At 45.9% G+C, this 14,981-nt stretch overlaps 1 protein-coding gene across 2 annotated transcripts in view; it reads right to left on the bottom strand.

Moving 5' to 3' along the window:
* kif26ab (kinesin family member 26Ab) overlaps positions 1–14,981 on the bottom strand; it is a 77,796-nt gene that overhangs the window by 10,478 nt on the left and 52,337 nt on the right. Inside the window, exons 1-5 of one of the 2 annotated variants that reach the window (XM_033642848.2) lie at positions 9,127–9,944; positions 6,462–6,645; positions 2,251–2,463; positions 1,143–1,236; positions 274–536 (exon numbers count right to left, since the gene is read on the bottom strand). In XM_033642848.2, the coding sequence (XP_033498739.1) occupies positions 274–536; positions 1,143–1,236; positions 2,251–2,463; positions 6,462–6,645; positions 9,127–9,143 (771 nt within the window). In that variant the 5' untranslated portion in view covers positions 9,144–9,944. Of the gene's footprint in view, positions 1–273; positions 537–1,142; positions 1,237–2,250; positions 2,464–6,461; positions 6,646–9,126; positions 9,945–14,981 lie in introns of those variants that run through there. The other variant, XM_033642847.2, reaches the window with a different exon arrangement.

Here is a 14,981-nt window from a genome sequence, read left to right as displayed (position 1 = left end):
ATCAATACCACAGATGGGTTTGGTGGAAATATAAAGCGAGGATTTGAGAGGCGGCTAGGATAGAGCGAGGCGGACCGGCAAGTCCTGAGAGATAGAAAGCACACACACATACACACACACATGCACTCACAAGAAAAAGTCAAACATCTTTTGGAGAGGAAGAGGTGGATCATAGACAGAAAAAAGATCAATACTCAGACAGACTAAGACTGTATAACCCACAGAGAGAATGAAAGGATCAGCCAACAAAGAAGGATTCAAGAGGCTTCTCACCTGAGTGCCACAGATGGGATCCTCTCTCAGGTGGATGCCGGGGGACTGGCCCTCCTGCAGGCTGCCTGTGGACACCTCAGACAGCAAGTCCTTCAGCTCCTCATCTTTCCCAAAAATTTCCACCGCAGACACTCGGACAGAGAAGCGTGTGCCCGTCTTCTCCTTGCGCTCATTGATGAGCTTGAAGAGCCAGGAAATGGCACAGGGCACAATGCCTAGGCTCTGAGTGGAGCTGTCCTTGCCAATCATGGTGTATGTCTTGCCTGGGGATGTGTGAAAGAGAGAGGGGGATGGAAATGGAAATATTGCCTTGTGTCTGAAAGGCGGCTACACTCACTTTATGTTCAAACTAAAATTACTCCTTTCATCAAGCTGTCTGGAACCAGCAGAACGTTGGGAGACGAATCGACATTGACATTGGCTATTTTCTGATGGTTATTGTGTTTAACAACTGCTGATGAAAATGAAATTAATAGTAGTTGATGTGGGGCTTTGGAGGTAATATCCAGTATGTGCAAAATAAAAAGAAAGCTAATCCAAGGACCCATTCCAGAAGCAGTAATTCGGTGGAGAATTATACCTGGTGGAAACAGCAGCAAGAAGAGAGCAAGCCCTTCAGCCTAAGAGCACTGCCCAGGCCAATTACTAAGATTTTAATTACAGGCTGAGCCCTGAAGCTTGGATGCAGCAGTTCACCCCCCCTCCTAGACTCACTCCCCATTCCTTTCCTCCAATCTCCCATTCCTTGACTTACCCCAGTGCACCGCTAAGCCAATTGTGGACATCAAGTGCAGCTAACAAAGAGCAATGAGAGTTTTCTTTAGCTAACAAAGGCTCTCGTCTAATCTCTTGCCAGTGGAGGAGCTTACCGAGCTTGACTTGGCCGAAGCAGAAGATGCAGCCGTCTGCACCGTTCACCACAGACTGGATGACCTCAGCTACTGTCCCTGAGCACACCTCAGCCTGTGTAAAAGAAAAAAATCACACAGAGACCCTCACAGTCAATTTACAATTCAGCCACATCCAAGAAATACCATCAAACAGGCATACTGAGAACAATGAATCCAAAACGATATCCTATAAAACTAAACAGTTATTTGGCATCGGTTGCACCCAAATCGCATTAATGGCGTCGGTATTTTTCATCACTCAGGAGTACGTGCGTTTATGTGTGTATGTGTGTGCTGCAACGTGTGGCTCATTTTTGCAATCTGTTTCAGCATGGGTCCTCTGGGGCAAGGCTTCTGCAGCAGAGGCTCTTTCCCCATACATCACACTGCAAACAAGGCCTCTAACAGCAGAACAGCTTGCTGTTACTGTTAGCCACCAGCAGTGCTGTCTCAGCGGCACAATCTAGCAGCTTGGCCTCGGCTCTGCAGCAGCAACATTTAGGCTTTAGTTATCAGCAGCTTACTTAGGAAAATATTTGGTCCAAGTAGGTGGTCTGGTAGAAAAACTAAGGCTCTCATCACTGTGGAGACACAATACTCTCTAATCTGCTCTCTTAGCTATTTACAGTTTACTGCACCAGGGGAAATGCATCAAATACTTGACCTCAGATTTCTGTCTCTATCTCTCTCTAAGATTTAAGCTGTGGAGAGAGCAAAACAGGTCTCCTCCCAAGTTAGTATATCGTAAACATGTATCTGACCTTTGTCTTTTGATCTCGGTGGGTATGCCTGCTCTGGGCTGCAGAGGGCCGAGGTTAGATATAGCTGTTCTATGAAAGGAGAGGTTAGATATAACCGCAGTGGATTCAAATCATTCCCCAGAGGGCTTAAAAGGCCCAGCTGTTAGGCCCACACTGGTAAGAATGCCCTCTGACCCAAGACAGGCATTTTTCCTCTAAGCCCCTGGCCACACCCTGCCATGAAGACATCCCTTTGCCCTTGAGAGGCTGAATTCCCACTCGACACCTTAATAAAACACACACATGCCGGAACACACACACAGTACATATCTCCCGCTGTCCCTTACTTGTGAGGCATCCTGGGTAAAAACAGCATCGAAGGCGAATATCTTTGGGACGGCCACAGTGGCAGATCTCCTGTGTCCTGAACTGGAGTGTGGGCTGGATGCGGGATCGTAGAGGGTCAGCTGCTTCTTCCTGCTGTCCACTTTCAAGAAAGACTGAGACTCTGAGGAGTCTGCAGTCTCCAGAGACGGACAGATACGCATCATCACTTTCACCTACATCACAGAGTGAGACAGAAAACAAAGGAAAAAAAAGGTGGATTAAAAAGTGAGAAAGCATAACTCATAAAAAATGTGCAGACGGACTCAGCAGAGAGATGTAAGAATGCATTTTTCAGGTTCAGCACAGAGAAGGAAAAAATACAGACCAAGCTTAACATCTTTCACTTACAGTTCACTGGCAGAGGAAAGAAATGTTTTGTAGGCTCTCTGAACATAGGTTATAGGTATTCAAACTGAGAGCATGGCTCAGCGTTGTGCATTAACATCACATCCACTATGTCAAAGGTGATGGACATCGACGGTTGCCATGGAAACACTCAATCTCACATTGACTGGTGAACCGGATGGGTCAACACATTGCCTAATGGTGTCAGTGAAAGGCAGCAAGGTGCATATTGAAAGTCACAGCAGAAAATGGTGGAAATTAATGTGTGTGAAGCGCCACGCTGGGGGATTATCCCTCTAGCAGGGTTGTTTTTCTGGACCAGGAGCAGCTCACCAGCATGGGAGTGCAGAAGCATATGGCCCCCCTCCTATCCAGCCTACTCACTCTTCCTCCTTCTCCCCTCCCTCCTCCCCTATGATGCCTGGAAAATGGCAGCTCCACATGAAGAAGCTCGAAACCCACCCTGTTGCACTCTGAAGCTTGATATTCATAAAGTGAGCTTACAGTCTTAACGCATTCCACAGGTCATGGTACAGCTTATCATGCCCGCACTGCACGCTAAATAAGATGGTGACTTATATCATAGGGTGTTGATTCACCACTGCTCTGACAAGCCCATTCATGTCTAATGTTATTGCCGTGGTTACAGGAGTCTGCCTGTTATAAATAGTGGCACCCAGGACTGTAGTCAAGACCAACTTGATGGAGTCCAGCAAGTCAGAGTCAAGATCAAGTCCAAAGGCCGTAGAGACCAAGTCAAGACAGAGTCCAGAGAAAAATAAGTCCAGTTCAAAACTATAATAGTAGTGTATTTTTTCATTGCTAATATAGTGATTAAGAAGTTAGGATTGACAGAAATAATCCGTCTATATACAAGACTGATCTTAAATTTACATTTGACTTTGTGCTTCCTTCTTTTAACGAACTGCTCACAAACTCTTTGTGGCTAGTGAAACCAAATTTAATTATGGTGGAATTTATGGACATTTGGCCATCTAACGTTAGCTGTGGAAACTAGCTAGTGGCTGGCAGTAAGTGGTGTTACTGTTAGCAGTCTCTAGCAGGAAGTGCTGAGCTCAGAGCTAGCGTTTCTTGCGAAATTGGCGCAATTCCAGAAAGAAGAGGCGGGAGGAGGGGTAGCCATTTGCACACATCGTCTTGGTAGAATCAGGCAACATTCTGTACAGCTGATCCCGAATCAGCAGCCAAGAACAAGCTGACTAGTTCTCAGTAGCTGAGTCTGAGCCCAACACCCTTTCCCACCAAAATTAGCGCGCGAGTGCAAGTTTTTTTTAAAATATGGGGAAACCTGTTAAAAATAGATGGTAGACTGCTTTTCCATTGTCATCAGTCGATGAGTGTGTCAAGTTCGACGTCATCAACAATCCAGAAAACAGGTTAGCAAACATTAGAAAGCAGCATGGAGGCCTGTGAAAATATTACGGTGGTTACTTCTTTTTTGCATCACTTACTTATTCAGTCTCTCTTCCTAACTCAGTGCTGACTAAATTTTGGACGATGCTCAAGCGCTGCTTAGATTGAAAAAAAAAACCAAAACAGTATTTTGTGGCAGCTGGTCTTTGCATGGCATTTGCAAAAGGGTCTACCTGGGTGTTGTATTTCCATCACTGCCAGTCGAAGCCGATCAGAGCCAGAGCCGATAAATACCAGTAACTACTGAAGAGTCATTTGTTCCAGGACCAAATGCCTCATGTTAGTGGGTGTTAGTGGGTTTTTTTTTTAGTCCCTTTCCAGTGAGAAAGGGACTCAAAACTATTCAGAGTCCAACTAGGCATGAGATCAAGACATGTGCAAGACTTCCAAAAAATATGGACCGGACTCAAGTACTACGGTCCTAGTGGTAGCTCTTTGAAAGCAAGCAAGAAAAAATTTCACCATTATCTTGCCTCTACCGTGCTGTACAGATGTACTGCATGTGGTTTGTGTGGGTGTGGTCATGCTTGTGCATGTCAGGCTATATGACACCCTCTTTTACAACCACCTTCTATTGTAATTCTGACAGCTCTTTATTGCCTTGCAATCTGTTGGTCAGAAATACACCTCTACGTATATCTCCAAAGGCAGTGCAGAAATCTATCCATGACTGACAGGAGATATAAACGGCTCTTGGGATATGTATAGCAGTCTTTTGAGTCCCTGCCAGCTCCCTGAGTGTTTAGTGTTACGCCTATAGCATTATATCAACAGAACAGTCTCTATATCCTACATGTGATAGGGAACTCAATCCTGAGCCATTTCAAAGCTTCTTGAAAAAGTTCCTATGATGCCTCTCAGGCATTGAAATAAAAGCCTTAAAATATAGCAAACTCCCTTCCCTTTTTGACAGAGGACTGTTTCACTCAGCATGGGACTCCACCGTCTTCACACCTACACAAAAGGCCCATTTTTCCCACGACTAATGTATAAATATTGCTGTAAACCCAGGCTCCAGCACTCTGAAACAAACAACGTCACCCCTTTTTTTCAGTGAGTGAATTCATCTTGCATTCTGCAGGCCAAGTGCAAACTCTCTTTGTGCTCCGCAGGGGGCTGTTATCGTGACTGACGAGTGCATATGTTGGGTAAATTACATTTGCTATGACATTTAAACTGGGCTTCTACATATGACTGCTGAGTCTCTGTCTACCAGACGGAGGCTAGTAGGCGAGCTAATGTCTCAGTTTTATTTATGTTGGCAGAGATCAGATACTGGAGGCCACGGAGGATTGGCTACAGTATTTTCACACCTCGGACTCTCTGCTAATGGTCCTGTTTCCCTGTCCCTTGATCCCCCACAAAATCCATTAGTGAGGCTTGGCATTTCTCCATCCACTCAACTGTCTATGCTTGAAAGAACTGTGTCTAGGTCAAAAGTGGAAAAGTGGAAGTGACCCACATACGGTTGATGGAAACGAGACATTCACCAAAGTCTCAGGTTGAATAGAAAACAGACGCAGGCAAAATCAATCATGGGGAGGCTACTGGAAATGTTATTGCAACTAGGACTCCACAAGTGAAAGAGACAGGGACAAAGAATCAAGGTAAGCACATTGATGTATTTGCTTTATATAAGAAAACCTAAAAGTCTGGCCTGATAGGTTTGGAACAGTGTCATAAATCTTGATTTCCCCTTTAAAGCCAGCCCATTTAGCTGCACAGATGTACAGTATAGCTCAGGTGTGGGCTTGAGGAGGCTTGTTAATAACACAGGTTTTTTTTTATGAAGTCCGTGTGTCAATGAGAGATTTACAATATGTGGCAAAATCTCAACCGTCTGGATACCTGGCAACAGAAGCGAGCATTTCCTATCCAGGTGGGATCTAATCTTGTTAGGGGACTTCTTCTGCTTTAGAAATACAGGACGCCAGCTCAGTCAAACAATACCCAATAAACCACAAAGGAAGAGCGACGTGTTTGTACAGCTTTGTTTAATGACCATCCTATTGCTGCCAGCCTGACTTTCATCATTGCACACTGCACCTAAAATGGAATTAGAAATCCTGCTGTGAAACCTGACTGCAGATTTGTGGATTATAGTTTTCGCTGCCATTCTGTGTTCAGACAGAGGAATGCTGGTCTCACAAACTGCATGAATTCATGACATTCCAAGAGGCTTATCTCATCTGTGTGGACTGGACCAGACGGCATGCTGCCTGTGGACCAGTGCGTCGCCACCCTGCATTCCCCCCTTCAAACAGGGGTCTGTGTGTATATACTGTATGTTTGTGTGTGTGGTTGTCTATGTGGGTGATGGGGGCAGAGCCTGTTTAAAAGCATTAAAATCACACAATCAGCTTTGAGTATACTGATGTACATCTGCTCTCACCTTTCCCATCCCTGGGTTTTCTTTCACTTTGGACACTGCTCGTAGCAGGCATGGCGGAGCAGGGGGCGGCGAGACCTGCAGGATGCCGCTGAAGTTGGTGGGGTAAATGGAGGGCTCCTGTGGGTGGAGCAGTGAGGGCTGGTGCTTCTTCCGCTTGGAGGACAGGTTCAGCTTCTGAGCTGCCCTGTAAAGAGAGAAAAAGGGGTTGAAGCCAAACTTAGGAAAAAACCCCTTCCATAAAGTTCATACATAAGCAGTTTTATTTTTGCTCAGGTGATGTTTTCTCCCAGCGTGGGACCCATCCAAGAGCTTTTAAGGGTGTGCTGCAAAGCCTTTCGATATCCAGGGCTGAAACTAAAACATAAAGGTCAACAAGCTCCTTTTACTTCCCCTAAAGAAAACATAGTCAGCAGGAGAGCTACACAGTGCTACCACTCCCGACCATTCCACACTCTACAACTGCTTTTCTTCCAACTCCCACCTCAAACTCCCCTACCAAGAAACATAATTCTTCAACCCTCCACTTCAACCAGGGCATGTAGAGTGCTCTTACACCTTGATTTTTTTGAGGCAGAAACCGCAAATCCATAAGATAAGTGATTACCACGCGATGCTCTTCGCCTGTCAGGGACCAAATATAGGCTGTCACAGCAGGAAGGCACAATAAACGCATGCATTTATCTTGATCAAACACAAAACAATTGTCATGGACATGACAGGCGAGGACTGCTGAAACACTGCCCTCTGGGATACAGCCATGCCTATCATCCTATTACTAAAGCTTAGCATTTATGACAGAGCATGTTCACCCATTATTTAAGTCAAAGCTGGAGCGTGTACTGTTTGTTGGGGGTTTTGATCATTTGTATTAGACTGGCTGGCCAATACCAGCAGTTGAGAGGCACAGGTAAACTCTCTCCTCTGCCTCATTTGACAAATGTCTGCCCGAGCAGTTCTGCTGCGCTGGCATCTAACAGAACCCTCTGCTGTAACTGAATCCAGCTTTTTGACAGGCCTCTAATTAAAATCTACTGTCATCCTGGCCTCTTGTCTCCTGGAGTCAGCACTGAGGAGACATGGATTGGTCACAGGGCCAACTGAGTCGGGCACATGTGCTCTTTTCTGTCTAAACTTCTGCAACTCAAAGGACAGCACCAATATCTCTGCAAGGCCTGCAGGGAATCTGGCCAGACTTTGAGTGGTTCCAGGTATGGCATCACCCCTGGATCAGCTAACAACCATCCCCCTCAGCTGGAAATTCAAGGTCAGGGAGGAAAGTAATACTCAGAGGAAATTCAAATGCACTCAAACGGTTTTCACTCAAGCAGTCGGATTTCAGAGCAATGCAGGGAAGACAAAGAGGCGCTTGTCAACACGGAGGGAAAGAGTGGCACGGGGAATGAAAGAAAATTTGGAGATTAAAGATGAGAAATCTGCAGAGCAAGGGGTTTTAGGAGAAGTAAAAGAAGCAGAGCATGTGAAAGAGCAAAAAAGGGCAGAGCCAAGTGTGTCCTGGTGTGCAGCAGTTTCCTAATAGGCCAGCCTTAGCTCATTAGTCCTGCTCTGGGCTCCTCCGGACAGGACTGGGTGGGCTGCTGCCAAAAACACAACACACCCACCCCCCATTCCCTCTCCCTGCGTCCCGGAGTGACAACCGGCCCCCCTCTTCTCCTCAACACTCCCCTCTACACTGTGCGCCCCCTGCAGCGACAGCCCAAGAGCACAATCAGGGAACACACTGCCGGCTGATGGAATAATTATTGCATCCAAGAAGGCTACAGGAGAAGGGCTCTCCCCAGGGAGCTGCCTATGTGTGATAGCATGCGAGACGGATCGTGTGACTGAAAAAAAATGAGATGGAATAGATGAATGTGAGATGGAGAGAAAGAAAGGGGAAACTACACCAGAGAACACGTGGCTGTGTGCGACCACATGTGTGTATGTGTGAGTGTGTGTGCAGGCTGGTGAATGTGTATGCGCATTTATGAGAGGTATCCGCAGCACATTCATTCAAGATAAATGTACCCTGTCCCTCTGTCGCTTTCTCTCACCTCATTCTGTCTCTTTCCTCTTTCAGCAAAGAGATAAATCAAGCATCAGGAGTCACCATGGAGGAAAAAAAACCTAGCACACTGATTTATAATTGTCTTGACCAGTGAGGAGCACTCACAACCTAAAGCTGAGCTCGTAACCTTGAGGTTTAATTCATGCTACACAATGATGGCCGGTGCACGTGTGTTCTTCAATGGAAGGTGAGAAAAAAGGATGATACTGCTGTTTTTTTTCCACCACAGCCACACAGACACAAGGAAATTAATTGCTTGTCACTTTCTCTCTCTATCTCTCCCGCCCTCCTTCTTCCTCCCTCTCGCTGCCTTGCCCAACTACATGATCAGTCAATGGAAAATAGGCGGTGAGGAGAAGCTCAGATTTCTTTGCCCGTAACAGCTTGTCCACCTGTTCACTCCCAATCTCCATGTTAATGAAGCTGTTTCCCTGCACAACTTGGTCTAAACGTTCACAGGAGAAACTCTGATATCAGTCATTTTTAAGTTTGTACTAAATATCCACACACTGCATATGCTTTGATGAGTGTTACGCAAACTGAACCACAGGTCTGTTTCAACATGCACCAGTAAAGAAAACGCTGCAATGGTGTACTTACAGCTCTTTCCAATCCATTATCTGGTTTATGCTTATAGTCAAAAAACAGACAACTGATTAAGTTCAACTTTGCAGTCCATGTCTGTTTTGTCACTGTTCTCCATTACTTGCACATTCGATACGCCGGCACAGTCGCCGGGAACAGAGCGAGGCGGGGCTGCTCACTAGTTGGGGGCACGGGGGTCCTCTTTGCTCCGATCGCAATCATCGAGGTTCCACTTGATTTCACAGAGGTTTGTAAGAAGCTGGGGAGGCGGAGGAAGAACCAGGAGGAGGAGGCGTGGGCGTCATAGCTACTAAATGGAACAAGCGCCAGGTGGGGCAGGGTGGAAGTGGGCAGACAGGATGAGTACCCCACAGGAGGTTCACAGTGAGGGGCGCAGGTAGTCCAGAGAGCTTCGTAGGAGGAGGTAAGGAGGAGGTCAGGATGAGAAGGAGCACCTTCTCTGTTCAGACGCCACCAAAGCAACTCTTTCCATGCTTCTTCTCCAGAGAAAAAAAAGTTCAGCGTCAGTTCAGAGATGCAAAAACACAGCAACAGCTTGCTCTCCAACTCAGTTTTCCACTCCTTCTTTCACATCCAATTCTGCATTCATCCCACAGGCTACACGGTTGTCTCTCATTTAGTAAATCCACTGTGGTGTGTCTGCTGTGAGTGGCTGCAGGTCCTGATGCCCAGGTCCTTCCCAGAGTCTCTGCTGCTTACAGGCAGGAGGAGGGGCAGAGAATCAGCACGCTTGGCTGGGCTGGAAGATTTCCTCGGGTGGCTGAGAATGAGGAGAATTCCTACTCCTGTTCCGCCTCTCGGTCCTTCTCCTGCTATCGGAGAAATGCTGGCAGCTGTCCTGCCGTGTCTCTCCCTCACTCTCTCCCTCTTTCTCTCTCTCTCTCTCACACACACACACTCCCTCCTCTCTCCCTGCCGCCCTCCTCTCCCTCACTCTCTCTCTTTCTTTCCTTGGCCCAGCCCCTTTTCCCTCCGACTGCCAGACGAGGTGTCAGCGCTCGATTGCTGGCTGCTCGCGGCGCAATTTGCGAGTATTCTCTTTCTCTCTCAACCCACACACACACACACACACACACATACACTGTCTCACACAAACCCCAGCACACACACACATGTATGGCCCCCACCACACGTCACATGAATACTTAATGCATACAGGAGCCTTCTCTTCTTTTAGGGTCCCACACTTCAAACAGATTTGGTTAGTATGCCTCCTGTGCATGCATGCATGAGCACGAGGGTGTGTGTGTTCGTGCGGCTAGTGAGTGTACACTCGTGCACATTTGTGTTTTGTTTTGCCTTTGTTGAAGGATGTAATTAGCCAGATGAATGAGAGTGTTATTAATCATAAGGAGTGACACACAGATAAGGAAGGATATACTTAAGAGTAGAAAGATGGATTGGCTGAATGAGCAATGCTCTGACTCAATCGGAAAGCTGAGAGAGATTAAAAAAAAAGAGTGAGAGTGAGTGAGAGAGAGAGGAGGACAAACAATGAACAGATGACATCTTAGAAAGGCAGATTTATGCCGGCCAGGGAGAAACAGTGCAGCCAGTCAATGGTCAAGGGTAAAAAGGGGAATGAAAGCGCGTGAGTGGGTGAGCGCTGGGGTGAGAGTACCCTGTATTCCCTGGGCTGCCAATTTACCAGTAAGCCCTCTCAGCCCCCGACCAGCCAGCCTTGTTTGAAAGGCTGCTGCTTTGGCTGCAGAGTGCCTACTACAACATATCGGCAGACAGAGTGGGTGTGAGACTTGCCAGATGAAAGTACATTCAACACAAACCCACACCGAGCTCTCCCTGCCTCTCTCCCTCTGACACAGTGCCCCTTATATGAACTCTGCCGGATTAAATTTTGGAGGCAAAAAAGAGCAGAAAACCCACCGCTGCATACCTATTTGGAGAGCACAGTACACTGTAGTAATGAAGCTGTTTGATATATCACGTAACCTTTATCTTCCTCCTTGCCACAGTACGCTTACCTCTGCTTTTCGGTGGTGTGTCTGAATTAATTTGCCTGAGGTGGGCTTGGTTTTAAAGACCAAGAATCATCTCCTGAAGCTTTGCCACTTGCTACTTTTACACTGAATCCATTTGAATCATGACTGGCAACAGTCAATGAGTAGGAGACAATACTAATGTGGTCACCCTGACAGTACAACCAGTCATTATTCTCTCACTGCTGCTACCCTTAGATTTCAAGAGTTATATATCAAAATGACGTAATATTATGGAACAGCCACAGTTGGAAGAGTCCTGATAGCCTCTCTGCTCCATCACTGTCTCCTTATGAACAGACCTCAGGGACAGATAATGATTGTAATATATATAAATGAGCCAAAGCAAGACAGATGTAAAATCAAGGATCGTTTGGAATAAAAGGTCTCCTGGTGCCTTTGTTCGGGAAAGGACATCTAGATTTCGTCCTTACCTATAAAGGGAGTGACAGTGAGTGAGGAGGAGAGGAGGTCAATGACTAGAGAACAGAGAGAGCAGGGAAGCTGTGACTGCCCGCTGTTTTCAAAGCTTCACTTTGGCCTGCTGTCAATAATCGCTCCAGCCCTGCTTTCAAGCTTTGTCAAATTAACAAGAGAAATTCCTCTGCCCCAGAGAATCATTAGCTAGCGCATCCATTAGCTTGTTTGTGCACATTTGTCTCTGTTCCCAAGCTATACACCTCTTTAGGTAGCTCCCTTTTTGTGGCTAATTACCATGTTTGCCACGTTTACTATCCTTGACATTTCCTTTTTGTGATTCTCCTTTTTTTTCCCTCTGCAGACAAGATAAGGCCGCTCTGGCCATTCATGCAGGGATCAGATCAGTGGGTCTGATATCAGACTGCTTTACCCCCCCACAGCTAGTTTGCCTCACACTGCTGCTGATTAGCAGGTCGGCATAGCGCTTCATGAATGGAGATGGGAATACTGGGCTGCTGCCAGCCTCAACACCATGCAATGATAATGACTACAGCACAATGAGTCAGGCTCGCTAGCTGCTGGAGACTTTCAGAATTTATCCTGGACTCAGCAGTAGAGGCATTTGTGAGATTTCTAGAGCGGATATAGGTGCGGGAAACCATCCCAGACAACCATGTTGTCAACCATGTTTGCATTTAGGTTGTTACATCAGGTACACAATTTTTCAGGCAACTGGCAGTTGAAATATGTCCTTTCACAAATCCTCCTAAACACACAGCACATATATGCAACAAGAGGGTAGTGCAGGGTCAGCCATGAACTTCGCCCCTGGAGCTATTTGGGGGTTCAGTGCCTTGATAAAGGGCATGTCGGCAGTGCCCAGAAGGTGAACAAGTCTCCACTGACTGAGCTACTGCCAAATGACGCGGATATTTTATTGGTTTTAAGTTGGGTTGTTAATAGGGCTGCCCCCTAATAGTTGACCAAACGTTAGTCAAGCAGAAAGATCATTAGTCGGCAAGATTTCATTGGTTGCTTTGTTGCAGAAAAAAACCCAAAAACAATTGTAAAACTGTATTAGGAGCTGCGCCTTGTGAAAATAAAACAAAACCTATATGACTGGACTATGTGGGAATCTAATATGAAAGGACAGACACAGGAAGTGGCCATGCTCAGCAGTCAGACAGGAGTCATGTTAATTTCCAGGGCTGGTACCTGCGGTTATTCCACAGGCTAGTTATTAACATGTCAGACAGGAAATCCAAAGTGTGGGATCATTTTGAGAAGGTGAAGGATGAACCCAAGGTGATATGTAAACTCATCTTCATTTGTCGACTACAAACATGACGTATCATCTGAAACATGGAAGTAGCTACATGTCCATTAGCCCACAGCGTCATTAACAGGCGGCTCACTCAGTGTGTGACGTGCACTTGTAGATAAAATATAGGCCTATATTAATGAAGGTTCATTAGTATGGTTTTGTATTTCTCTGTAATGTAGCACAGTGTTAACAATGTTACTGATACTATTCTTTCTCAGACTTTGAACTCAAACCATTGTGTTGCCCCGCCCAGAATATATAATTTGATAATTGAATTAACATCGTAAACATGCAGGGACTAGTCGCCTAATACCCCTAAATGACAACTGTTGGTCGACTAGGAAAATTCTTAATCGGGGGCAGCCCTAGTTGTTGAGTAACCAAAATCCACTGTGTTCCAAACGTCTCATGCCAATGCCATCCTGACATAGAATAACAACATTTAATCGTGAGGTATGGAAATCAAGACCCAAAATGTCATAATGTTAACATCCAAACAATGAGAAATTCTAATGCCGTCAGACATTTAAAATATCAACCTGATTCCCAAATTTAACTTCTGTCCAAAATAAGAGTCTAACATCTTTCTGACATCATAGCGACTTCCGCTGCCAGCTGCTGGGATGTTGTTGTGTGCTGGAGACAATGCCAGGCCCAGAAATGCCATATCAGCAGATGCTTATGATTGATTGGGCGGATGTGTGTTGGTCTATCAGGTGAGGTGCTCTGTTTTGGAGTCATAAGATAATCAATAGGAAGCCTCCCCAGAGCTAAAATCAGTACACACTGTCTTATTGATGAGCTGCCCTTGACACGATCAAACAGCCCTGTGCCCCAAAGGTGTGTGTAAGGGAAATATAAATCCACCACCTGAGCAGTCAGAGAAATATAGACTTCAGTTCAGTCAAAACAAGAGCACCAGACTAATGTTTAGCCTCCACAGTGCAGACAGACATTGCTTACATGATTTGCCAAATTTGATTTGGATTACACCAAATCTGCATCTCTGTGCTGGCCTCTATGGCCACAGTCCCAGGTCAACTGCAGCCTTACCCAGCAACCGCTTAGCTTCAGTGGTGATTAAGCGACCATGACATCAGCCTGCGAACACACACACAGATCCATGTGGCGCACAGACAGGGGGAGATGATGTCATACTCTGCCAACCAGCCCTGGCAGCAAGAAGGCCCACCCAGACAAGATTTACTAGTGAGGTCAGGATGCCGATCATTAAGTATGAGACGAATGCTTCCTCGCCATAAAACCCTTTTTCGTAGAGTCAACCATTGTGGCTGATACTAAATGGGTCAGTGAAGACAGTTTGCTGTGAGTGTCAGCATCCCACAGATTTATGCCCATTCATGTATAAATATATGCATTACCCCAACACTAAAAGCTCAGAGGGTCACATAGGGTGGGCTCTTAAAATAACCAAAGAAATATGCGGATTCCGGTTACCTGAGACACAGCATTAGGCACATGGGGACAATAACAGAGGCACAGACTGTTGAATGTACGACAAAGCTGAGCTGAGGCTCCTGTGTGGCGCTGGGGTTTAGTCTGGTAACGAGCATGTCTCCTTTCTAAAGTCCCCCTGCAATCAAGGGACCACTGGTATAAACATTAATTTTTCTCACTTCCTCTTGCTTATCCTAAATCACTCAAAACAAAAAATGTCTGAGGCTTAAACATTCTGAATATAGTAATTAATCCTGGAATGTGATTCAACAAATGTTAATTGTGGCTAAAAATGTGCAATTTTACTTTACAGACGCAGCCAAAAAAATCTCCCACCTGGACATACAGAAACAGACATCTCCCCAACGTGCAGCGTGGTTATTTTATCTTTAAGATTACCATCAACAAAAACCCAGATCTTTCCAGTCATTTTGAAAAATGTGTTTCCTCTCTCCTTCGGCAGCCCAAGATACATTAAAATGGAAGGGAGAACCAACAGGCTTATCTGGCTGTCAGTTGAATCTTATCAATCCAAAGCTCTGAAGCTTTTGACTGACTGCCAGTGCGTTTCCTCCTGGTTGGCTGTTTTAATGGTAGTCTGAAGGTAGAGCTCCGACTCTCCTGTGTCGGTTTACACAACAGTAGTTTGC

The sequence above is a fragment of the Epinephelus lanceolatus genome, chromosome 15 (assembly GCF_041903045.1).
Source record: "Epinephelus lanceolatus isolate andai-2023 chromosome 15, ASM4190304v1, whole genome shotgun sequence".
NCBI lineage: Eukaryota > Metazoa > Chordata > Actinopteri > Perciformes > Serranidae > Epinephelus > Epinephelus lanceolatus.
This window is presented reverse-complemented; position numbering and strand designations above follow the sequence as displayed.